Here is a 23,172-nt window from a genome sequence, read left to right as displayed (position 1 = left end):
TTTAAATTAGCTCCTAAAAATATCCAGGAAAGACAACCATGCTGGGATTTAACTCTACAGCTGCACTTTGAGAAGGGTGAAGTGCCTGGCTGCAGCTGGAGACTGTTTTGTCTCCATCTCTCAGCTCCGTCATGTCCTCCGTGTGTTCCAGCAAATTCCCCAGGCATGACTCACAGCCCTGCCCTGTGCATTCCCATCTGCTGACTGCCCCTTCCTAAAATTAGACCTTACTCCTGTTGGCACATGCCTACAGTCACGGGGGAAGGTGAGGAGCTGCAGACCCATGTCCCTTCCTTGTGGCACAGCAGTGAGTCCAGAAGGGACCAGTGTTCAGGCTGAGGGGGATGATCCATCTCCCTGCTCAGCCTGTCCTTGGTCCTGGCTGCTGCAGAGGAGGAGAAATGTTCCTGCTCTCTGGAAGCTGGCTGGAGACCACTGCCTCATCCCTGAGAGATGAGATGACCAGGTGCTTCAGAGAAGAAGGACACCTTCCCCTGTGAAATCCTGGAGACCACATTTGCTCCCTGCTGCTCCTCCTCCTGAAGTCCCAAATTCATGTGGGTTTAACCATCCACCTTTCAGCAACCTTTGTGCTCATGGAAGGACTCGCTAGAGTCAGTCTGGATCAAATCAGCTCATCCAGACATCATCTTCCTAAGGTTCCCACTGCTGGATGTGGATATCCTATTTGCAAGAAAGAGGCAGGACTCTGGGTGTTGTCTGGGGAGGGGAGAAAGGAATAAGGTCATTGCTAAGTGTGGAACAGCACTGACCTTCAGCTGGGGCTTTTTGTACTCCCATTATTTCCTCTGTTCCCAGGGAAACATTCACTGGGAATGAAGTCAGTTGTTAGGAGACACTGACACTACAGCTAGAATATTTTTGGCCACATCCAGGCAGCTGGAACAGACTATAAATCCAACAAGTGCTACTGGAGACGTGCACACGTGCAGCCTTCTTTTACTGTTGACCCCAGCCCAGAAGGGCAGTGGTGGGCAATGGTTACAAAGCAATGAAAGTGTTATTCTTTGGTGAGAGTGAGAAAATAAAGACTCCTTCTCACCCATCTGACCTCCTGGGGGTAGTAAGAGTCTTACCAGTCTCCTTATCCTTTACTGCCCTTGGGCTTGGGGCACAAGCTGGAGGTTGTGAGTTAAATTTGAGTTGAATGGAGGGAAGAGTTCAACTCACTGCACAGAGCACTGGGAGGACTTTGCCCAGTTACGAGGCAAAACCTTCCCCCTGAGATGCCAGGAAGGGCTGGGCAGGGTGCAGGGTGCAGATCCCTTGGGAAGAGGCTCCTGCTGAGGGTGTGCTCAGCTGGCACCTCCCAGCCCAGCTCCCCTTGGCAGGGCTGGCAGCCACACAGAGCCACTCTGCAGCTGGAAACCCAGCTGTGCTCTGGAACTGGGAATAAAAAGGGAGCCTTGGGCTACTGATTCCATGGTCTGCCCCTGTCACAGGACCATGCTCCTGCAGCATGTTGTGTCCTGCCAGCCATGACAGGGTGGCTGCTGGATGTCCTCCAACCATCTGAGAGACAGCCCATCAGCCACAAAGCACAGAGGAAAAAAATGTCTGTCAAACTAGCAGGGAAAAGAAAAAAGAAACACTCCTATTTACTGATCCTGAATTTCAAGCCTCCAGAGGGCTCATCAAAGCATTCAGTTCTCATATTTCCAAGGCAGATTTTGCATTTCCTCCCAGCTGTCACTGTCAGACTGTAACAGGAACCAACAGAGCACACGTGGTGTGTGGCTGGGCAGGATGAGATGAATGAGCTGCTCCCTGGTCTGCTGAATTGTCAAAAGAAACTCTTCCCAAGGGTCAGCTACTTCACCCATGTCTCAGGCAGCTCATGTTCTCAGCAGACATCTCCTAGAACCTCACTGGCAATTGAGACATGGAGTCCCTCCAATTTCCAGGTCCCACACCCAGCCCCATGCCCAGGAAGGACCCTGAACAAGGTTCTTTCCCACTCCCCTCCCTGCCCTGGCTGTCTCCTGCTGTGACTGTGCCCCTGTCAAGGCTCTGCTCTCCCTCCTTGCAGACAGCCCGTCGGCTCCAGTCAATGTCACAGTCAGACACCTGAAAGCCAACTCAGCTGTTGTGACTTGGGATGTTCTGGAAGATGAAGTTGTCATTGGATTTGCAATTTCCCAACAGGTATGGTGCCAACAGTGACCCAGTTTCAGTCACCTTCATCTTCACCCCAGGTCCCCCTCAGTTTCCAAATTCTCTGGCTGCAGCTTAAGCCCATTCCTTCTCGTCCTGTCCCTCGTGGTCTGGGAGGGGACTTGGCTTCCCATCCTCTTTGCAGCAGCTCTCCTGCTATTGGTAGCTGCAGAGAGGAAAGGCTCTGGTGGCCTCCAGGTCCGTGGTGGACAGGGCAGGAAGCAGTGGTCTTAGATGCCAGCAGTGCACACGGGAGGCCTCTCCACCACTCTGTGCTCTCCTCTCTCGGCTTCCAGAAGAAGGACGTGCGGATGCTGCGCTTCATCCAGGAGGTGAACACCACCACCCGCTCCTGTGCCCTCTGGGACCTAGAGGAGGACACTGAGTACATTGTGCATGTCCAGTCCATCAGCATCCAAGGCCAGAGCCCTGCCAGTGAGCCAGTCCTCTTCAAGACCCCCAGGGAAGCTGAGAAACTAGCCTCTAAAAATAAAGGCAAGTGTGGGTGAGTTCCCGTGTGGCCCCTGGGACACCCAGGCAGTGCAGGGCTCTGCAGAGAGGAGAGCAGCACCCTGTGCAAGGAGAGCAGCTGGGATAAAGGCATCCAGGGCTGAGGGTCCTGTCCCAGTTCCACAAGGAGGAGTGGGATGCCCTGAGTGTACCCAGCAGACAAGGTTGATGCAAAATGTTAGGGAGATGCTGGTGGAGGCTGGCTGCTCATTTCTCCCATTTCAGATGAGGTTTAACAGGCAAAGTGAGGAGGAGGAGGAGGCTTCCAGCCTGGGAGCAGAGTGTCCAGCATCCTTGCAAGTGAAGAATGCCAGGAGAAATTCCTGAGCAGCCTGTGGAACTAGACTCCTGGGTGGCACTAGGCACAACACTGCTGTGCTCACAGGGCACTCAAGGAGATTTGCTGGGCCTCCTGTGCTTGGATTCCAGGACAAGAGGGGGAAAAAAATACCCAGAGACTCCCACTTTTCTTGCATTTCAAATGTTTCTGCCAAATCACAGAAAGCTGAGGTTGGAAGAGACTTCTTGAGATCACCTAGTTCAAACCCCAGCTCAAGCAAGCAGGGTCAACTAGAGCAGGTTGTCCAGGGTCATGTCTAGTTGGGTTTTGAACATATCCATGGAGGAAATCTGGCACTTCCTCACTGGCAACCCCCTCACTTGTTCCTCTTAAGCCAAACCAGATGGTTGAAGGTTTTCTGTCAGCAAGAATCTTGGCTACAGAAAGGGCTGGGGAGTGCAGGGGTGTGGGGCACAAGGGGTTACTGCCTGCCTGCCATGACCCAGCCTGTTGCAGGGCTTTTGACTTCCTAGGATGTTGTGAGTTCTCAACTCTTCCTGCTAAAATGATTTGGTATCTGTAAATACTGAATTGCTGTTCATCCGAAAGCACAAAAAGGAGCAGTGCTTCCCTCCCTGGAGACCCCAGCTGTCATCTTCTTAGTGCTTTGAAGCCAAGGAGGCACATTAGGCTGTGCAAAAAGGCTCAACTCATTTCCGAATCCCGTGGCTCCACTGCAAGGATCACACCAGGCTCCACACTCCCCAGCTGGGAGAGGAACTGCTGGAGCATGCAAGGCTTTGTGACAGGGACCAGAGGCAGGGCAGAGCGAGCCACCACGGGGGCAGATCAGGTGTGGACTTAGCCCACAGCAGCTCCTCTGTGCTCCCTTCCTGCTGCCCCTGCCTCACTGCTACCCCATCTCCCGCAGAGTGTCAGGAGCTCCCTCTGAGCAGCTGATGCTCCACAAGCTCCATGTGCAGCTCGAGCTGCTGGTGTGAGGGGTGAGAACTGTCCCTGCCAGCTCTGCCCACCACACCCTGATGACTGGAGCCAAGGGCACTGTTAAACTGGTGTCCAGCCCAGCTCAAGCCACACTGCCAGGCCTCATGATCTCTCTTTCCCCCTGTGCAGATGAGGTGACAATGAAGGAGATGGCGATGAAAACCCAACAGCTGCGAGCGGGGGAGATTCTCATCATTGTTGTGGTGTTGTTTATGTGGGCAGGTCAGTCCAACCTTTCTGTCACAAGAACCTCATACCCCCCAGGGCCTGCTGCCTCACTTGGTTTGCTCCTACAATCATATAAGACCAAAAAGAAACCCTTCCTCCCACCGAGGGCTCTGCACATCCAGCTCTGAGGGCACCTCGGTCCCCTGTGCAGCGTCACAAGTTGGCAGTGCCAAAAGCAGGTGAATCAGTGGGCTGGGCTGGTCCAGCAGGAAGCAGATAATGGATTTGATCCACTAATTGCCTAATTCATCATGGCTAATCCTGTAATCTCAATTTTTCCAGAATGCACTGCTGACAATGCCCTCAGCCAGCCAACAGGATGCCTCCAAGTCCTTGAAATGCTGCAGGTCACTGCAATTATCTGTTATTTGTGGCTCCAAATTTTATGCAAATCAGAAATGTACAAGTCTCACACTCAACACCCACTATTATATGGACACTAAAATGCCCTTCAAAATCAATAAAAATATTGGAAGCATTGAAAGAACAAGTGGCCCCAAACATCAAAACCTCAATAAACCCAGATCCTCTCAACATCCACTGTTAAAACACAAAGAACAGGATTTAATAGGAAAAGGAGGGACATCAGCAGAATCATATTCACCTAAAGGAAGGAAAAGTCTAGATGAGCTTGAGATGGTGTGGGGGAAAAAAATGGTGTGGGTTCCAAAGAGAACCAAGAGTTTTTCTGACATGACTTGAAGAACATATTTCAACAGACCTCACAGAAATGGCTCCTATGATTTAAAGTAGCAAATAGGGAGAAGAAAATGCCCCTGAGTCCTGTTCCTCCAGCTTGGCATGTGTGAAGTGGCTGCAGCCAGCCCTCCAGCCTGCTCCTTTTGGGAATGACATGCCTGAGTTAATGGGAAATCAAGTCTGGAGGTGTTTGTTTTCTATTTCAAGCCCTGGCCTCCCCTGGCTGCCAGGCAGCTGCTGCTCCTGCTGCAACGTAAAACATTAATGAAACAAGATTTGCTCCCTGCGAGGCACAGAGCACGTTGCCCACAGGGAAGGGTTAAGGTGACCCAAGGAAATTGGCAGGCCAGGAAATCAGCTCCACGGCAAAGCTACGAGGCAGAGGAGACAACCTTTGCCACTCAGAATGTAGCCCTCTTGTCAAGCTGCGTTTCTACACAGAGTGTGTGTAAATATTTGCACAGAGATTTCTCCTCAGTCAGAAGTGAAGGTGTGTCCCCCAGGAGCACTGACTGGCTAGTGGCTTTGGCAGCTTGTCCCACCTGGGAAGGTGTTGGTCTGTCACCTCTGCTGCTGGAAACTGTCACAATCCTCACCTGAGAGGAGCTGCACCAGTTTACTCCAGCAGAGGATCTGGCCCATTTACACAACATTCTGCTGAGATGAGACACCTACAGGGAGAGATGTGAAGAGGAAAGAAGCCACTGTTCTGAGATCTGTCACAGAGGAAGGGGGTGGGGGGACTGACTGTGTCCTGTTCAGCTCTGCAAGTTCTCTTGCAAGTGAATCCAGGTGACACAGAATCAGATCCACATATATTTTTCCCCCCCCTGGAAAGTCTTGAGTTTGCCACTATTTGCATTTCCAAATGGACAGCAATCATTGCTGAAGATGATGAGCAAATTAAAGCCTAAACTAAATCACAAGGCTTCCAAAACCACAATCTTTTCAGCATCTATGTCAAGTTTTACCTCTGCACACTCAAATTTAAATGCCCTGCCAGTAAAAACAATCACGAATAATTACATCAAGTGACTGAACAACTGATTCATCTCCCACTGTAGTGTAATCTAAAACTCAGATCAGCATCTGAACAAAGAATTTGTTCATACCACAGTTTCATCTCTAGACAGATGACTTACATTTAAAAAGGAAAGTGGGTGGGGAGAAAAATCTCTCTACATCTCCTGGGTTTCTTTTACAAAGTCTCAATATACCAGAACCTCTGTCCAGCTCTTGGCCTGGCCATAACCTGAATGTATGTCAATGTTGTAGCAACCAGAAACTGGAACAAGTCTGTGCCCAGGGCTTTGAATGGAAACAAGACCTAAGCTCTTGTGCTGTCTTTCTGGTATTGTTCACAAATTTTGTTTCTCTGTGCCTCAGTTTTACCATCAAAAATCACAGAAGGTGTGACTGGAGCAGGTGTTAACCTGTTCTCCTAGGATCAGCCATTTGTTCACAGAGGCAAGAAAGAATTTGGACGACTGGGTTTACCAGGAATACCTGGGGTCAACTGCCAGAAAAACACCTCACTTTATACAGCAGTTTGTGATCATCTGGTGAAAGCTTGACAGATGTTTTGCTATTAGGGGAGCTGGAATGATTTTCAGTAAGGGAGAAGCAGCACCTGCCTGGCTCTGCTTAACCTCTGTGTTTATTTGACCAAAATGTCACAGAAAAGCTTCTAAGAAAGGCATTTGCAGTCGCCTAATGTGGCATGGCTGCCTCTGCTCTTCTCTCCATGTCCCTGCTGTGTGAGAGGAAATTTCCACTGGCAGCTTTTGCTGCCGTCACTGTTGCATGTTTGCAGATGTTGTCCTGCACAAGAGGCCCTGGCTTGTACCAGGCAGGTGCTGTACTTGCCTTTCACCTGCCAGTTCTTGCTCCTTCTCTCCACTCCCGAGGAGAAAGGCCAGAGGACATATTTGCACTAACCAGAAATTCCAGGAGCTCCTGTGTCTGCAAAGCAAAGAGCCCGCACGGTTTGTGTTGATCACTATCCAAGGGCTTAAAACACTTGTCCCAGTCAATGACAGGGAAGCCAGAATATAATTCATCTTCTGTCCTTCTGCCTAACTAGTTTAGCATGGAATTAGGCATTGAGAAGGAAACAGCCAGAGGGCTGACAGGCTGTGTTAGGAAATGATCCTGAGGAGCAACTGTGAAAGCTGCCGAGGTCTCCAGCTGAAGGCACAAACCCGGCTGGCAAGGGGGGGATCTCTGATCTCTGCAGGCTCCAGGGGCTGAGCTCATTTCTGTGATCACTAACGCTCTTTCCTGTCAGGGGTGATCGCCCTGTTTTGCAGACAATACGACATCATCAAAGATAACGAGCCAAACAACAGCAAGGAGAAAGCCAAGAGCGCCTCGGAGAACAGCACCCCCGAGCACCAGGGCGGGGGGCTCCTCCGCAGCAAGGTGAGCTGTGGCCACCGGGACCAGGCAGGCAATCGAGCAGCCTCTGCTAAACACCCTCCCCTCTAGCTGGGTAGCAGAACGGGAACACCCCCTGACACCCAGGCATGCTTGGTGAGCAGGGTGAGCCTCCCAGACACACCAAGAGATCAGCACTTCACTCCCACCTCTGGGTTGGCCTGCACGTCCGGCAGTGAAATATAGATTTCATTTCCTATTTCTAAAATACACAAACATCTATGGAAGAAAAATCCACTGAGGGGATGCTGGAGTTCCCAGGTTGCTTGGGTCCTTACCCCACAGCAGCCCTCAGGTGGCTAAAGGTGATGCTCCTCTTGCAATTAACCAAGAACTGATCAGCAGGAGCGTGGCTGGTAGCACACAGGACACAGTCATATAAGCAGACTCAAGCCTGTAATTAATATCAACTTATTCTAATTCATTTAACTTTCTTGTGTTTCTATTCACAACTTGCACTCTGGCACAGCTTCATATTTCATTATTATTTGCAATAGTCCACTCATTCTCACTCAGACAGTGATGAACCATGAAACCCAAATGCCTCCACTCCAGCCCTTTTCCTTTATCCTGAGGGGATGGGAAATAAGAATTTCTACTGCACTGAGCTCTGAGATGTTGGGTTTTTTCCTCTCTAGCAGCTCCTTAACATCCAATCTTCCCTCTGTCTCCTCTTCTCTTCTAGTTTCCAAAAAACAAGCCCTCAGTGAACATCATTGAAGCATGACAGCCTGCAGGCTGATAGATGGACTCCATTCCTCACTCTCACTTTCTGCCTCTGAGCCTTGATGACTAGGGAGGTGAAATATTGTTGGAGCAATTTGGAAAGAGACCTAGTGATTGTCACTTGCTGGCACACACCTCCTCGCCTGTGTTCTACAAAACATCTGGCCAGGAAGAAAAATCCTGCAAAAAAAACCCCCTTGAAACCCAAACAATGAAGGTGGAAAAGCATCAGTGAGCAGATGCTGCCCATGGTCCTGTGCTGGAGCCATGAATCACCTGGGCTGGAGCAACATCGCACACACTCCTCTCCAACCCTCACACTCCATCTTCTGGAATGATTTTCCTGTCTTTGGAAATGTACAAGGTTTTGTTGTATCTTTATTTTGTCTCACTCCACCTTGAGAGCACTAAGGTGAGCTCAGGCATCAGTCACTGTCACTTCTCTCCAAGCCAGGAAAGGGCAAAGCTCATCACAGACACAACCAGCAACCAGCTTTCAGCTGCTGTGTGTCCTGGCCTTGCTTGTTCCACTGGTGTGTGTTGTGGAACACATCTGGGTGGGTTTTTCAAAGACAAAAAAGAAAGACATACCCCAGTTTCCATTCCCACCTTCCCTGGTTGTTCTCCAGGGAGGCTGCAGCACATCTCCACCCTCACACTGGTGCTCTTCACCTTAGACAATCAGGGCACACCCAGTGCAGAGGCACAGACCAAGAGGAGGGGACACCAGGAGCAGTTCTTTTCTGTAATAATAATTTCTGATCATTTCAACCATTTCCTTGACAGGATTTTCAGCTGGGCCTGAGTCCACCACCAGTGTGATAGAAGGTCCATAAAAATGTAGCCAGTAAGCAAAAAAAAAAAAGAAATAACCAGAAAAAAACTCATGATCCTGGTTGCTATGCAAGGTCTCCACTGGCAATAGCCATTTATTGTGAAAGGTTCTTGCCTAAGGGACCTTTTTTTGAGGGCTGAAGTTCTTAAAATGCTTCTTTTAGTATGGTTCCTGTGGGAAGGTCTGGTTCTCCTTACGAGTCCTGTCTGCACTATTTTTGAGAGGTTGTTAAGCCAAGTGTCTGCTGGAGGGCAGATCCATGGACAGGATGATGAGGGATGGGAAAGGGGTTGGGGTTCTCCTCTCTTTTATTGAGTGCTTGATGTTTGTAAGGTGACAGGATCCCTGGGATTGCTGGTGCTCTGGAAGCTGGTAGATGCAAGCCCACCAGGTGGGAAAGCTGTACTCTTTGTCATGTGCCATGGGGTATTTTGTGTTTAGCTAATTACTCCACAAGACCACTCCATATGCACTAGGGGATAAGGCAAGATCCTATTAGTTCCATCAAATACCAAGGCAGGTTGGCCGGGGTAGGGTTTGAATCTCCTTACAACAAACCTGCACTCAGATGAGCCTGGTTGAAAAGTCCCTGTGAAGAAACAGGCTGGCAGGAACAGAGTTCAGCCATTTCTCCTCTTCCTACATCACCAGCCTTTCCAAAATAGCTGATTCAGGAGAAGGGCACTAGCAATCTGCTTGCAGATGTGCTGCTGAACAAGGGCTTCCCTTGTGCCAGCTGCAGAAGACAGGCCAACCCCAAAGGTCTCTTCAGTGGATCCTTTGCCAGAACATACTCCTCCATCACCAAGAGGGAGAGGTCAACACCTCTGATACAGACAGAGCAATAAACATTTTATAATGTACAATAAAAGATTAAAGGCATCTCCTGTGTCCTTGTAATGTTGGAATTTAGCAGGATTTAATCTTCTCCTGCTCTGAACAGAATGCACACACTAGAACAGGGGAACCCTCTGTATTTCTCAGGGGTGATAGCATGGAATGTTTTCTCAGCAACAGGGCGTAGAGAACCAGAAAGGTTCAGTGTTCACTTTGGTTGCAGGATGAGGGGGGGAAAATCCAAACCTGCAACATAACTAGCACTCCAGCCATACCTAACAAGCTTCTTCAGACATGTCTGTTATGTCCCAAGACAGAAATGTTGTTTGGAATCCATAACCCTACAAAGGGAGATTCAAGACAGATGGTGTGGCATGTGCAAAATAACAGAGATGCTCTCTTCTAATCCTGGAGCAGGGAGCCAAGCAAGCAGCCCTGGGAAGTGAGGAAAAGCAGTTTAGGGGGGTGATGTGTCTGTTTTTAAAGACAGTTGTCCCTGAGAATTCAGACCCCACCCTTTATTTTATTTTTATTTTTTTTTACAGGAACTCTTGTTGTTCCCTACTGATGGGTTTAAACTATTTCTTTCCTAACAGAGAAGTGCTCACTCATTGCTTGGTAGAAAAGGTTTAAAATTCAGAGCTTTGGTGCTCACACAGGGTTAAGTGCTCACACCATCACATGGCAGGAGGTAAAAGGGGTGATCAGTATGATCCATAACTGCAGGCTTTAAAAGTAAGGTAATAATGTTATTAGTGACAGGGAACAAATGGAGGCTGGCAGCAACTCTGCTCATCCGAGAGAGACTCCAGACCATCCAAGTGATTCTCTTAAAGGAAATGTTTTCAGCAACTCTGAATTGATACAATAAATCCAGGAAAAAGGTGTCTCCCATTATAGGAGAAGTTATTTAAGATCTTACTTTTCTGAGGGTCATAAACACCAAAGCTTTAGCTGCTGTTTTGGTGTCAGCTTCTACCATAACCCATGGGAGTCAGATCCCACTAATGCTCTGGGGCTGTGACTTCAAGCCTGACCCCATCTTTAGAATAGCTCCCTCATCCTCCTCAGCAGCTGCCAAAAGAAAATCCTGAGGTGTTTTACAGTCAATAAAGGGAAGAGATCAAGAAAAAAATCCAAGTCAACACTGAAGAAAGTGATGCTGGGCCACAGAATGCACCCTGAAGGCCACCCATGTTTCCCTGACTGCTGGTTTTGCCTGGCTCTGGGGAGCAGGGACAGGAAAGGGAGGTGTGGGTGGAACACCAAAAGGCAGCAAGGGGGAATGGGCTGCCACAAAAGGGATCCCAGAGAGAGCCCTGCAAGAACTGGTTCCCTGTTGATCTCAAAACTAAAGGAAAGCAGCTGGCTCTGCCAACACTGTGCAGCCCCGAGGACTCACCCTGTTGATTTCCAAGAATCCACTGAGCAGAGAAGACAGGCACAATGAGGAGGGAGAAGCTGGAAGCAGAACCCTTAGCCAAGACACAGAGTGAGTGTTGCAAGTTAAGCACCACTTGCTTTCCTCCTTTCAAGCACTGTAATATTATGCCTACAAGTACAATTTAGCCAATATATTCCTCCTCCACCAGTTTAGAGAAATGGAGTCAGGGAGGCGGGTGTGGAGCAAACAATCCTGCCCAGCACGTCCTTCCAACTCACAACACTTCTCACCTCCTCCCTCTGTACAACAAGCAGCAGCACAAGCTCTGTTCTCTGTCTCCTTGGAAGAAAAAGAGAACATTAGGCATTTTCTCCCTTGACAGTTCAATAGCATCAGAGGAGGAAACACCTACACGTGTTCTCTGTCTCCTTGGAAGAAAAAGAGAACATTAGGCATTTTCTCCCTTGACAGTTCAATAGCATCAGAGGAGGAAACAGCTACACGACAGAAAGTGTTTGTGTAATCTCAGCTGGTAATGACTTTCTGAAGGAGATGGAAATGGAGAGGAACAGGCTGCTAATGCCAGGATTTGCCAAAGACATTCAAGGTTCCATCACTCAAAAGCATGTGTCACAGCTACACATCCATTTTGCTGATAAAAAGATGGCAATTCATTGACAGAGTAGTCAGACTTGACTTCCCAAGGAGAGCTGAAGATTATACCATATGTTCCACCAAATGGAATTTCCCTAGATTTGCAGAAATCCTAACAAGATGTAATGAGCTATTACTGCTTAGTCTGGAAGCAGAAGTCAAACTGACCAACCTCAATCAGCTTTCTAGCATTTGTTAAGAAGCTCCATGATCAACGTGCTTGTTCTGCTAAAATACCTTCTGTTTCTCCACCAATCTGCTATTATATCATCTGATGGCCTTATAGATTCAAATTATTATGTTCCTACTTGATAGTGCTCCAGCCCACACGTCTGGAGGAAAGCTGGATCCTCTTTCAGTTCATGCAGCAGCATCAATTTTGTTTAACCAAGTTCCAAATGAAGAATCTTTATTATTAGCGACGGAGCCAGGAAAGACACAGCTTGAATTTGAGATCCCAGATGGAGGCAGCAAAGCTGGCAGCCAGAAAAACCATCTTTTTGCTTGGAAACTGAACACATGGGATGAGGAGTCATTGAGTGGCAATAATGACATAGCCCCATGATACCATTTGACACTTTACAGCACATTGTTGTCCTTTTTAACTGACAAAACCCCCACACTTGGTGCCACCAACTGCTAAATAGAACCTATTTATACCAACCAGACCTGTTCTGCAGAGGAGGCAACCAACATAGTACTAGACATCCTCTCAAACTGAAGGGAGAACACTATCAGCTCCCACTAATTCACATTTCAGGACACAATTTACTCTGTTTAGCATTACCTTACAGCACAGAAGGAGGGAAGGGTTGGTTAGCTTTTGAGAGGACAGCAGAATAAGCCAGGCAGTGGTTCTGATTTCAGCCCCATTGTTTCCTCACTGCTGTTGTTAGACTGCAATGATTCATCACACATTGATGAATGTTATTAAATTTTTAATTGTTAAGACATTTAATCCCAGAGCTCATGCAGGGCGTGCACAAAACAGCCTCTTCCAGTCTTTTCTGGTGTTGCTGGATTCTACTCCAGCAATCATCATAAAGGGAGCCCTTGGCTACACTCTAGCAGCAAATATGCAGTATGTCCTTCCACAAAAGCTTAATACACCCTCTCCCCCTCCCCTTGCAGTATCTCTGCTGCTCAGTACAGATGAATCACACTTGCAATGTCAAGGAATGAAATCTCCAGCAATAAGGCTGCCCAGAAGCCTAAAGCCTTCACAAAGCACAGAGCTGCTCCCTGGCAGGTTCATTCACCCAAAAGATCCCCATTCACAGGGACCACAAAAGATAGGAGTGGGGATGAAGAGGCATCTGCTTCTGCCCCAGGTCCTCCAGCACAGGGGAGCTGGTCTTAGACACCATCCCCTTGCTATCATGGTATAGTGCTGCCTGCTTAATTTCATTTTCTCAGCATGGCTGAACTGGGAACTGAATGCCTGCTTCAAGAGCAGGTTAATATAAATAACATCCCAACTGCTGTGCATCTTTTTATGAGGTTATGAAGGGACCTGCAACAAAATCAAGGCAGCCAGCATGAAAATCTCTGAACAAATAAAAGGCAGCACCTGAGCACACCAGGCAAAGGGAGTAGATTGTCCCTGGCCCTCCTACCCCTCTGTTCTCACTGCTGACCAGCAGTGACCATCACTCACTGGCTGAGGCAAAGCTTGGCCATCCCAGCAGTTAGGGCAGCAGCTTCTGGTCCTGCAGCACTTCTGGACCTTCATAGTCAGTCCCAGAGCAGTTTAGTTACAGACAAACCCTCCAGCAAGTAAGCTAGTCTGCTTTCATGGGGAGAGAGGATGAATAGGCTCTGCAGTCATACTCCTGCTACCTCCCTCACCTTCTCAAAACACCTGAATTAAGGAGATTTGAGGCAAACATCTGGTGTGTTAGGAGGAGGTGGACTTTACAGATACAACCTGGCCAGCATGTGAAACTGTCCTCAGGACCACAAGTAAATTATTCCTTTTTCAGAGAAGTCTCTTCAACTTAACATGTGGGATTCAGTGGGGTAAAAGACAACAGCCACCATGTGCTCATCACTCCCCAATGAATGGCTGCCAAGGGATGTCACCTTCTCTTCCTATGCAAGGCTCTCCAAGCACAAAATTTACAGTGGGAAAAGTCACACAAGAGGCATTAAAAATGTGATATTGACTGGAGAAGATCAGTTACTGACCTAGAGCCCTGACACTGGGCATGCACTACCCACGCCTGCACAGCCCAACAGGAAAAAAAGACATCTCCTGCCCCAAAAAATTGCTGCCTATGAATGACTTGGTTAATGGAGGCTGTATTATTTAGGAGTTAGTGCAGTCAGGCAATGCCAGGCTCTGCTCCAAACTTCACTGCTTATCCTTTGGACAAATGACTTCAATTCTCTGTGCCTCAGTCACTGCACATCTAGGACAGTGGCAAACTTTGCTCGCCTTTTAAAGCCACTTCCTCCTGTCCTGCTTTGGGTTTGAAAGGTGCTACAGAAGCACAAAATCATAAAATATATGAACCACAACAGTGACAAACATCAGTATTGTACCTCTTCAAGATCATGTGAATCAAATGAGTAAAAAAATATATTCAAATTATAACAATGAAAATATAGAGCAGTTCCCTCCACTGGACAGTTGTTTAAACAAGAAGCAAACTCCCCTCAGACTTTAAGCTGCCTTACAAGATTAAAAAACAAATTACATTCCAATCAGCTCAGTTATCTCCAGGCCTCAGAGTGTTCCAAAGCTTTTCCACATCATTAGAGGCTTCTTGGCCTCTTCTGCATTTTGAAAAAAGCCAGCTCTTCCTTGCTGTGTTTTTTTTATTCTTATTTGTGCACAGGCATCAGCACAGCTCAGGAAGCAGCTTTTATCAGCTGCAAATCCACCCACAGAATGAACCACCACGGGGGTCACTCTTACAAAAAAACACTGTCAGTTTGGAGAAGGAGCACCTGGCTGGCACAGGGTTGTCACATCCACAACATGGATGCTTTAATTTCTGCAGCAGTTGCTCAGCAAGTGCAGTCAACAACTGAGCAGGTCTCAAGCCAGCAAAGCAACTGGTTCGTGCCAACAGCTGGGGAGAGAGACTTGGTTTACACTCAAGATATCTTTATCACAACTTTCAGCAAAGGTTTGTGGTGACTGGATCTCAGAGGCTGCTCCCAAGAGGTCTCTCTAGGTCAGGGTTACATGGGTCTAAAAGCAACAGGATTCTACTCATTGCTTGAGAGCTCTGGGACTACCGACCTTACAAGCCAGGGCTGTCTGTGGGCACAGGGCAGGCCCCTCTATCCAACAGAGCTGAGCTGAAGGTCTTGCACAGCCAATCCTTGGCAAGAGAAGGTCCAGCAGAATGCAAGAATCCTTGGATTCCTTACATGAAATACCAACCAGTAACTCCAGCCTGGCTGTAGCATTTGCCCTGCTGCTCTGTCAGAGCAGATACTACAGCTCAGGGAAAGGCAACTTCCTTGGAATACTGCCCCTGCTGAAGTCCAGAGCTCCAAGGTGCTCTCAGGACAGAACAGGCTGTGTCTTTGCCCAGTCCAAACTCAAAAGTTTTTCCCTCCATGTGATTGATGTGAATCACAGCCCTGTGTAACACTTCTTCCTTTCCAGGGAACACTGAGTCTCCTGAGCAAATCCAAATCTCCTTCACAAACTGCAGTATCAGCCTTTATTTACCCAAGGAAACAACTTCTTGTCCAGAAAAAGATACTTCTGGACAAGGTTTCAGAAGTGTTCCATGAAAAAAATACATCCATGTTTTCAGGCTGCATTGTTTAGGAAGAAGGGAGGCACTCAGGGCAGTAACAAAGGGCAAATTGTCACACAATTCCTGATGTCTGCAACAAGCTGAGGCAAGATGTGTGTGTGAGGAGAAATCACCACTTCCCAGCCTTCCTATATGGAAGTGCCTCCCTCCCTTGCCCTTCTGAGCCACAGTTACAATGTGTGCAAACCACCACCATGACTTGTGGGGACTTCACACCAGTGAGAGGCTTGAACTGCCCTGCAAGAGGCAAAGTCAGAGGAGCAGATGAATCCCACTAGGTATTGGGAGAGAGCAATTAGCACATCACCTCACCTAATGATCCAACCCAGGGCTCAGGGTAGGAATCCCTGTGGCCATTACACATGAGGAAAGGGGACAGTGACACCCTAGATCAAGTGACCTGCCATGGAACAGAACTGAAGATGTTCTGATTTCTTTCTCCTCAGGCACAGTCCATCCCCCCCTTCCACAACAGCTGAGGCGAAACTACAGATTTAGGATGAGATTTTCAGGCAACTTCTGCCCTCATTTAGAAACCAGGAGCTCTGATCATCTCAGCAGAAGTCCCTGCCAACCAAAGCCATGTGGTTTGTCACAAGAGAAGCCCCTGGACCAGTGGCAGCCTGGGGAGCATCACATTCTGCTGAGGACAACCCTCCCACCACTCCCCTCACCATGAGTCTCCTTGAAATCTGCTTTACCAGCTCCAACCCCATCCCCCCCTCCAAACCCCATCTCACATCCCTCTTGAAATTTAGGGTTTGTGGGAGGATTTCATTTGCTTTGAAGTGAAATCTCCCTCCTAGGCTCAGCCACAAATATAATTCTTCTGTTCTGTCAGCACAGCCCAAGTCCTGTTCCTTCCCTACATGCTTCCCATTCAAGCAAAATACATTTGGGCAGGTAAGAACTGTTCCAAGATGAAAGTCTTTTCCTCAGCCAGCTCAGTATCAATCAACAGACCAGACTCTTTCAAGGCAGGCTCTGCTAGCACAGCACTTCCTTGTATTTCACAGATTTGTTTCTCCATATGTTCCCTTACACTATTCTCCCTTTCCATCACCTTAAACCTGGTGTGTCTGTTTTTAAAAAGACATTGATCTTTGTTATTACAGTAAGACCAGATGGTCTGTGACTCTTTATAAGGCATTTCCTTCTCCTCCTCTCCTTTTGATTCAAGATGGATCCAAGGAAATAATTTATCAGGTTTCTCCCACGCTGTAAGAGCTCTGATCAAATTGCTGAGCACCATAAACCTCTCCCAAACAAACCAAACCTCCAGAACTCCTGGTGGAGTCCTGCTGGCAGCAGCACTCAGAGGGAGCAGCAGCTGGAGGTCAGGCAGGAACTAGCTCCAAACAACATGAGAAGACTTGTCTGAGTAGCAGGTGCTGCAAGCACCATCCCACAGGCACAAGTGCAGTGTTAATGACCTGGAAAGCCAGTCTTCTGAAGTGCAGGTGTTTGGGTAGAAGCCACAAGGAGGCTGTGTCTAGAGAGGGACATGTTCTTTCTGTGGAGTTTCATAGAATCATGGAATGGTAAAGGTTGGAAGGGACATTAAAGATCATCAGGTTCCAACCCCCCTGCTATGAGCAGGGACACCTCACATCAGACCAGGCTGCACAAAGGCTCATCCACACTGGTCTGGGACACTTCCAGGGATGGGGCAGCCACAGCTTCCCTGGGCAACCTGTTCCAGTGCCTTCCTACTCTCATGGTGAAGAATTTCTTCCCGATCTCTAACCTAAATCTCCTCTCTTCCAGTTTTAATCCATTTCCCTCTTGTCCTATCACTTCTCTCTCTGGTGAAAAGCCCCTCCCCAGCTTTTCTGGAGACCCTTTAGGCACTGGAAAGTTTGTTCTTTCCTTGCCCATGGCAAAACAGGCCTGTCCATCTGGGAACACTGCTGAGGACAGGCCTGGGTAGCAGAATGCAACAGTTCAGTGCCAGAGTCAGTGAGAAGAGCAGGAGTCTCATTATCTCTGCAGACTCATAATGAACCCACTAGAACTGCTGAGGAGGATCTAATCCAGAAGGATATGATCCTATTTACTGTTGGATAAAGGGCCATAATGAAGTGTGAATGCTAACAACTGGTCAGCTGGCAGAAATCTTTTGTGGTCAATTATCAGTTTCAACCACCCATTTTCCAGCAGATGTTCAAATCACATCTCATTTTCACATCTGCTATGATGAGGCAGCCCCAGCAACATTTAGATTCCAGTGGGAAGCTGCAAATTTGTCTTTTCAGACTGAACATCCTCTAGAAACATCCTCTCAGAATGAGAGGAAGAACAACTACAACCAGAGGTTTCTTCCCAACTCACTCCAGGTGGTTAGCTGGGAAACGTTTGCTCTGAACACCAAAGAATTTCTCCCAACTAGTCAAGGTCCAAAGGCTGCACTTTGGTAGCCAGTGCAACACACTCCCCCAGCCCAGATGGAAGAAAATTGCATTTATAAAGAACAAAAGCAAGATATCAAGTGACAAGATAAAGCTGTAGCCAACCTGGAATTCATCCAGACAACATAAGAACAAGGAGCAAGGGATGGGATAAAAGGAAGAGCAGACAGATCATGTAGAAGAGGGGATTGCAAAGTCAAACGCGACTATGAAATGAATGCCAGGGGATTCACAACCCAAAACAGAGCTCAAGATTGACAGCAGCAATCTGTTAGTGGCTGCTTCCCAAAGGGAATTCCCTTGCTGGCTCTGAAACCTGCTATTTTTTCCTTTAGGAATTTCTTGGGATGCATTTTTGCATCTCCTAGGCAAATGACAGACAAGACATTGCTGGGATCCAGGCACACAGGAATCCCAGGCAGGGTCAAAGGCAGAGGAGGCTGCTGAGGGAGCAGGGGAAGCCCACACGGGCTGTTGGGCTGCATTCCCAGCCTCCAGCTACTTGGGAGAGCTCTGCACTAATAAGAAAATCAAATTGTGTGCATCACAGGCAATGTTCTTCCCCAGCAAAATGCAACTATTTCCCTCCCCAGCCCTGCTCATTTGGAGCTCTCCTGCCTGATTTTCTGTGACTCAGAACATACGTCTTGCATTTTTCATTGGAAAGGGAGAGAAAAGAGGCCATCCCAGCCTTCCCTGCACAGCCCCTGCCCTGCTGCTCTTGTCCTCACATCCTGGAGCAGCCCTGAGGTGATGCAGCTGTTCCTGCTGCCCAGGGAAGTGCAGAGAACTACCAAACTGTCAGTTCCTTGCAACTCTGAGGCAATGACAATGACTGCACCCATGAACACTCTGAATAACCCCAGCAGGAGGCCACCTGGGGTAGTGACAGGACAATGGGTGATGGTTTTGAACTGAAAGGGGGGAGATTTAGGTTAGACATCAGGAAGAAATTCTTCACCGTGAGGGTAAGAAGGCACTTGCCCAGGGCAGCTGTGGCTGCCCCATCCGTGGAAGTGTTCCAGGCCAGTATGGATGAGCCTTTGTGCAGCTTGGTCTGATGTGAAGTGTCCCTGTCCATGCAGGGGGTTGGAACCTGATGATCTTGAAGGTCACTTCTAACCCAGACCATTCCCTGATCCTATGAAGGTGTCAGGGCTCCTGCTGGGATTTCCATCCCCTGCTCTCCCCTCCCAGCAGTGCAGCCAGACCCCACGCCATCAGGGGTTACCTGCTGTAGCAGCTACTCCTTTCTTCATCCAGACGTGCACCCTCTGGAGAGAAATGTTTCCTTTGCTCAAGCTCTGCTTCCCAATTCCATGTCCCTTGTTTCAGTCTTTAAAATAAGAGACAGTGTTAATATCTTTTTAGACAATTCATCAAATGGGGTTACAAAAGACAGGGGAGTGTCCTACAGAACTAGGACATGAGCTTCTTGTAGCACTTCACTGTGACTGCAAAAGTAAAAGTATTTATCTGAATAAAGCTGCAAATAAACCAGCCTGAGAGCAAAGCAGGAGTGTCAGCTGAGTACCCCAGCAAGTCACTGTCCTGAGCCACGACCCTGCCCTCACAAGCAGCTTTGTCACCTTTCTCAAGGCCACCCTGAGCCCGGAACACAAGAGCAGCAGATCTGCAGCAGCCACGGGGACGAAGAACCCAAGCCCCAGCTCCAGGAGCACAGACAGCAGAAGACACCCAGTGCAGCTCAGCTGCTGCCACCTGCAGGAAACCTCTCCAGAAGGAGAGCAGCCTCCAAGCCAGCACCAACACTTTCTGCCCTGCCCAGGACTGTCCTACCAGCCCTCCTTCCCACCTGGATCACCTCTCATATCGTTCACCCTCTTCCCGTAGCTCACAGGGTAAAACATTAAGTACTTTTTACACTATTTCAGTGCACCTTAAGGAAAAAAAAATGAAGAGCTCGAACCAGCTGCACACAACCAACCAAACCTGTCTGGGGAACTGCTGTGACATTTTTCTGAGTGCAGAGGCATTTAGAGGCTCCTAAGAACTTACCTTTCCTTTTCCTGTGGCACAGGAGTTGCTTTGCCAGGGTTTTTCCCACTGGTTGTCTCTTCCTGCCCAACCTGGCCTTCAGCTACATCACCTAACTAGAAAGAAAAGGAAAAAAAAGGTGTTAACATCTACTAGGAAACCATGTAAGTCCTGGTGATACAGTTAAATATAAAAATAAATCACTTTGCTGGGCAAACCTTCCCTTACTGAGTGAAAACATACTTGGTGTGCACGTGGACATCACTGCCATAAGATAAATCAAAAGGAATGGAATTAAAAGCATTTTAGTTACAAGAATTAGGATGTGTGATTACTTTGGTGCTGCTGGATGGTTGTTCAGCTTCTGAGGGTTCCTGCCTCCCATCATCCTCTGGAGAGTCCAGCTTCCCTGAAAAGCAGCTCCCTGTTGCTCCAGAAAGTTCTTGGTCTCTGGATCCAGTTGAAGGTGTGGGGGTCCTTGGCAGCCCAGGGGGGGAACCATCCTCAGGTGAACTCTGGCCACAGGTGAGGACAGAAGAGGACATGGATTCTTCCACACCACAGCAGTCTGACACATCTCCCAAGGGAGCCTTTCCCTGGCAACCCACCTGCAGGCTTTGCTGGCCATCAGCCACCAGCTCCTCCAGGGATTCTTCAGGAATGCAGCTCCTGGCAGTTTTCTCATCATTCCTGACTGCTTCTGAAGCTTCTCTCTTGGCTTCCTCCAAACAAGTGTCCTCCAGAGGCTGATCTTCACAGTCAGCATCAATGGGGCTGAGGCTCAGAAGCTCCTGGAGGTCAAGTTCAAACAACTTGCGGGTCACCTGGGCCGACTGCAGCTGGTTCTCATCCAAACCAGCCCTTCCCCTTGCAAGGGTGGGATAACACTCAGATCCAAGTGGAGAACCCTCTCTGGACAGAGGTTCACTTGGTGGCTCTGCCATCTCTGAGGCTGTGTCTGCATCATCTCTGAGGAATGATGTCCCAGTGCAGCTGCTGGTGTCCTCATTTTCCCTCTCTTCATCTCCATTTTGGCTCAAAGTGCTGCTTCTGGTCAGGTACCACTTGGATTCCACACCATCATCTGCCAAGATTTCCTGGATCTCTTCCTCAGTGTAATTGAAAGAAGAATTCCCTTCTTCACTGCCTGACAGTTCCAACAAGGAATCATCTGGCTCATCATCAAAGCATCTGGTTGTGTCTAGAGAAATGGCCACATCATCATATTTTGATGCAGAAGAACTGGCAGCAAGGTCATCATAGCCAGAACTATCCAGAAAATGACAGGATTCTTGAAAGAAGGAGTAATCTGGGGAACAGAGAGGCAGTTCCTCTGGAGTGCTCCAGAGGTGACTCCCCACACAAGGTTTCTTAGCTGACTGCAGGGCCTGAACCTGCTCTGAGGAATCCAGCAGCCTTTTGGGCCTGGGAACTGGAGATCTGAACTCATGACAAAGACCAAGCCCAAAGGCCTGAGGGGAAGGGTCATCCATGTGTCTCAGGGAGCCTGTGCCTTCTGCTCACAGCTCCAGGAACCTGCTCTGAAGTTCACCTCATCCTGCTGCCCTTTGATCAGAAAAGAATCCCCACGTCTCAGCTCCAACCTGCCAGCAAAAGACAACATCTTAGATCCACCTCAGCTGGTTTTCCACCCCACATACAACGGAGAAGGTAAAAAACCACTGGCAGACACACCATTTTCACTCCTCACCTTTACTCCTGACCATTTTACACCTTTAACAACATCAAACCACCACCAGTCCCTCATTCCCTGACTGTTCTCACACCCAAGGTCCTTTGGCTGTGCCAAGCAGGACAAATACAAGCCCAAATCATCAACAGAGTCTGTACCTTGTCCTCCACAGCTGCTGTAAATCAGTCCTTCTAACACCAGCCACCAGCTTCACAAATTCTATTCTTTAAGACCTTGAAGCACAGAGCACACAAAGTATTAAATAAGGCCTCACAGGCTCTGCCAGTTCCCCAGCCCCCACCTCTGTCCTTCAAAGATAAATAAAAAGTCTTTTTTTGGGTTAGGAAAAGCTGAGCAAGGGACTGACTCTGTCAGGGAGCTCAGAGGACACTCAGCAACTCAGCCACCAGCACATTCATACACAGCACAAGTTGGGATGAAACATCAGGAGATAAAGGTTCTTCCTGTAAAATTCAATAGTTTAAAGGTATTCACAACCAAAACCCGTTTTACTCTCAGTGAGGACTCACACTAACCTGAATCTTTTGACCTGAGAGCCCTGCATTTGCCTCCCAGCAGGAGAGCCTGGCCTAAGGAAAGGTATTTCCTGCCCTCTCCTACAGGCAAATTCCAAGGAATACCTTCTGTCTTGCCCGAGGGGGTTACCTATTCCAGGACTAAACTCCAGGCAGTTCTGCTGCTTCCTCTTGTCAACCTGTCCAAATAATAAAAATCAGCACTTTCAGAATAACAAAGTAACCAAACTGAAGGGAGAAAATACCTCAGGAATCAGCTCAGTACATAGAAAACCTTCACAGTGCACACGGCAGATCCCACTAGACACCACTTGCCTGAGTTCTGCAATTTAACTACAAGTGCCCAAGTGCTTCAAAGGGAAACAAAAAGCAAATAAAACCAAATTAAATGTGGATTTAGCCCTACAGAGTGCAGCAGTCTGGTAGTCAAGTTCCTAACCAAATAGGACTTGAAAGAGAACCAAACAAAGCCTTTTTCTTTGCTGGAACTGGCTTACAAAAAGCACATTGGGAGGTGTTTATAATAGTTTGCTGACAAGGAAATGGTTTCTTTACAGCCATGACCTTCCCAAGTCACTGAACTGCAGCTGGGTCTGGACTTCCAAGCTCCACATCAGCTGATTCTGGAAGCAGAACTTGGGTAACTATGATGCAACAGCCTTCTGCCAGTCCCCAGATAAGTGAATTTAGGGGATGTTCAAGGATTTCCAGCAGGTTATTGCTCCCTGATTAAATGGCTCCTAAACCATGTAAACCCATGCCTGCTGCCAGCCTCTCATTCCACCACTGCTCCCAGCACATCAGGACCATACTGGAGCCAGTTAGCCCCGAGCTGCACCAGCACTGGAGCTGAGCAGGGGGGTCTAAGGGAGGTGCTTCAGATTCACTCATTTTGTAGGGGTTTCTAGCACAGCGTCAGGAAACAGTGACTCCAAAAGACAACGGTGCTGAGGAACCCAGCCCTGCCGAGGCTCAGGCACCAGCCCCTC

General features: G+C 48.3%; 2 protein-coding genes across 2 annotated transcripts in view; both read left to right on the top strand.

The window, feature by feature from the left end:
- Positions 1–243: 243 nt before the first annotated feature.
- FNDC5 (fibronectin type III domain containing 5) lies at positions 244–8,316 on the top strand. The gene is made up of 6 exons (XM_010000617.1): positions 244–265; positions 2,051–2,166; positions 2,472–2,670; positions 4,100–4,192; positions 7,185–7,318; positions 8,019–8,316. Exons 1-6 carry the CDS (start codon positions 244–246, stop codon positions 8,058–8,060), a joined length of 606 nt encoding a protein of 201 aa, XP_009998919.1. The 3' UTR covers positions 8,061–8,316.
- A 954-nt stretch (positions 8,317–9,270) lies between these two features.
- YARS (tyrosyl-tRNA synthetase) overlaps positions 9,271–23,172 on the top strand; it is a 22,292-nt gene continuing 8,390 nt past the window's right edge. The window contains exon 1 of the mRNA XM_010000616.1: positions 9,271–9,285. Within this exon, the coding sequence (XP_009998918.1) occupies positions 9,271–9,285 (15 nt within the window). The remainder of the gene's footprint in view (positions 9,286–23,172) is intronic.

The sequence above is a fragment of the Chaetura pelagica genome, unplaced genomic scaffold, assembly GCF_000747805.2.
Source record: "Chaetura pelagica isolate M959 unplaced genomic scaffold, ChaPel_1.0 scaffold676, whole genome shotgun sequence".
Lineage (NCBI taxonomy): Eukaryota > Metazoa > Chordata > Aves > Apodiformes > Apodidae > Chaetura > Chaetura pelagica.
Note: the sequence above shows the minus strand (reverse complement) of the source record. Positions and strands in the feature narration are given on the sequence as shown.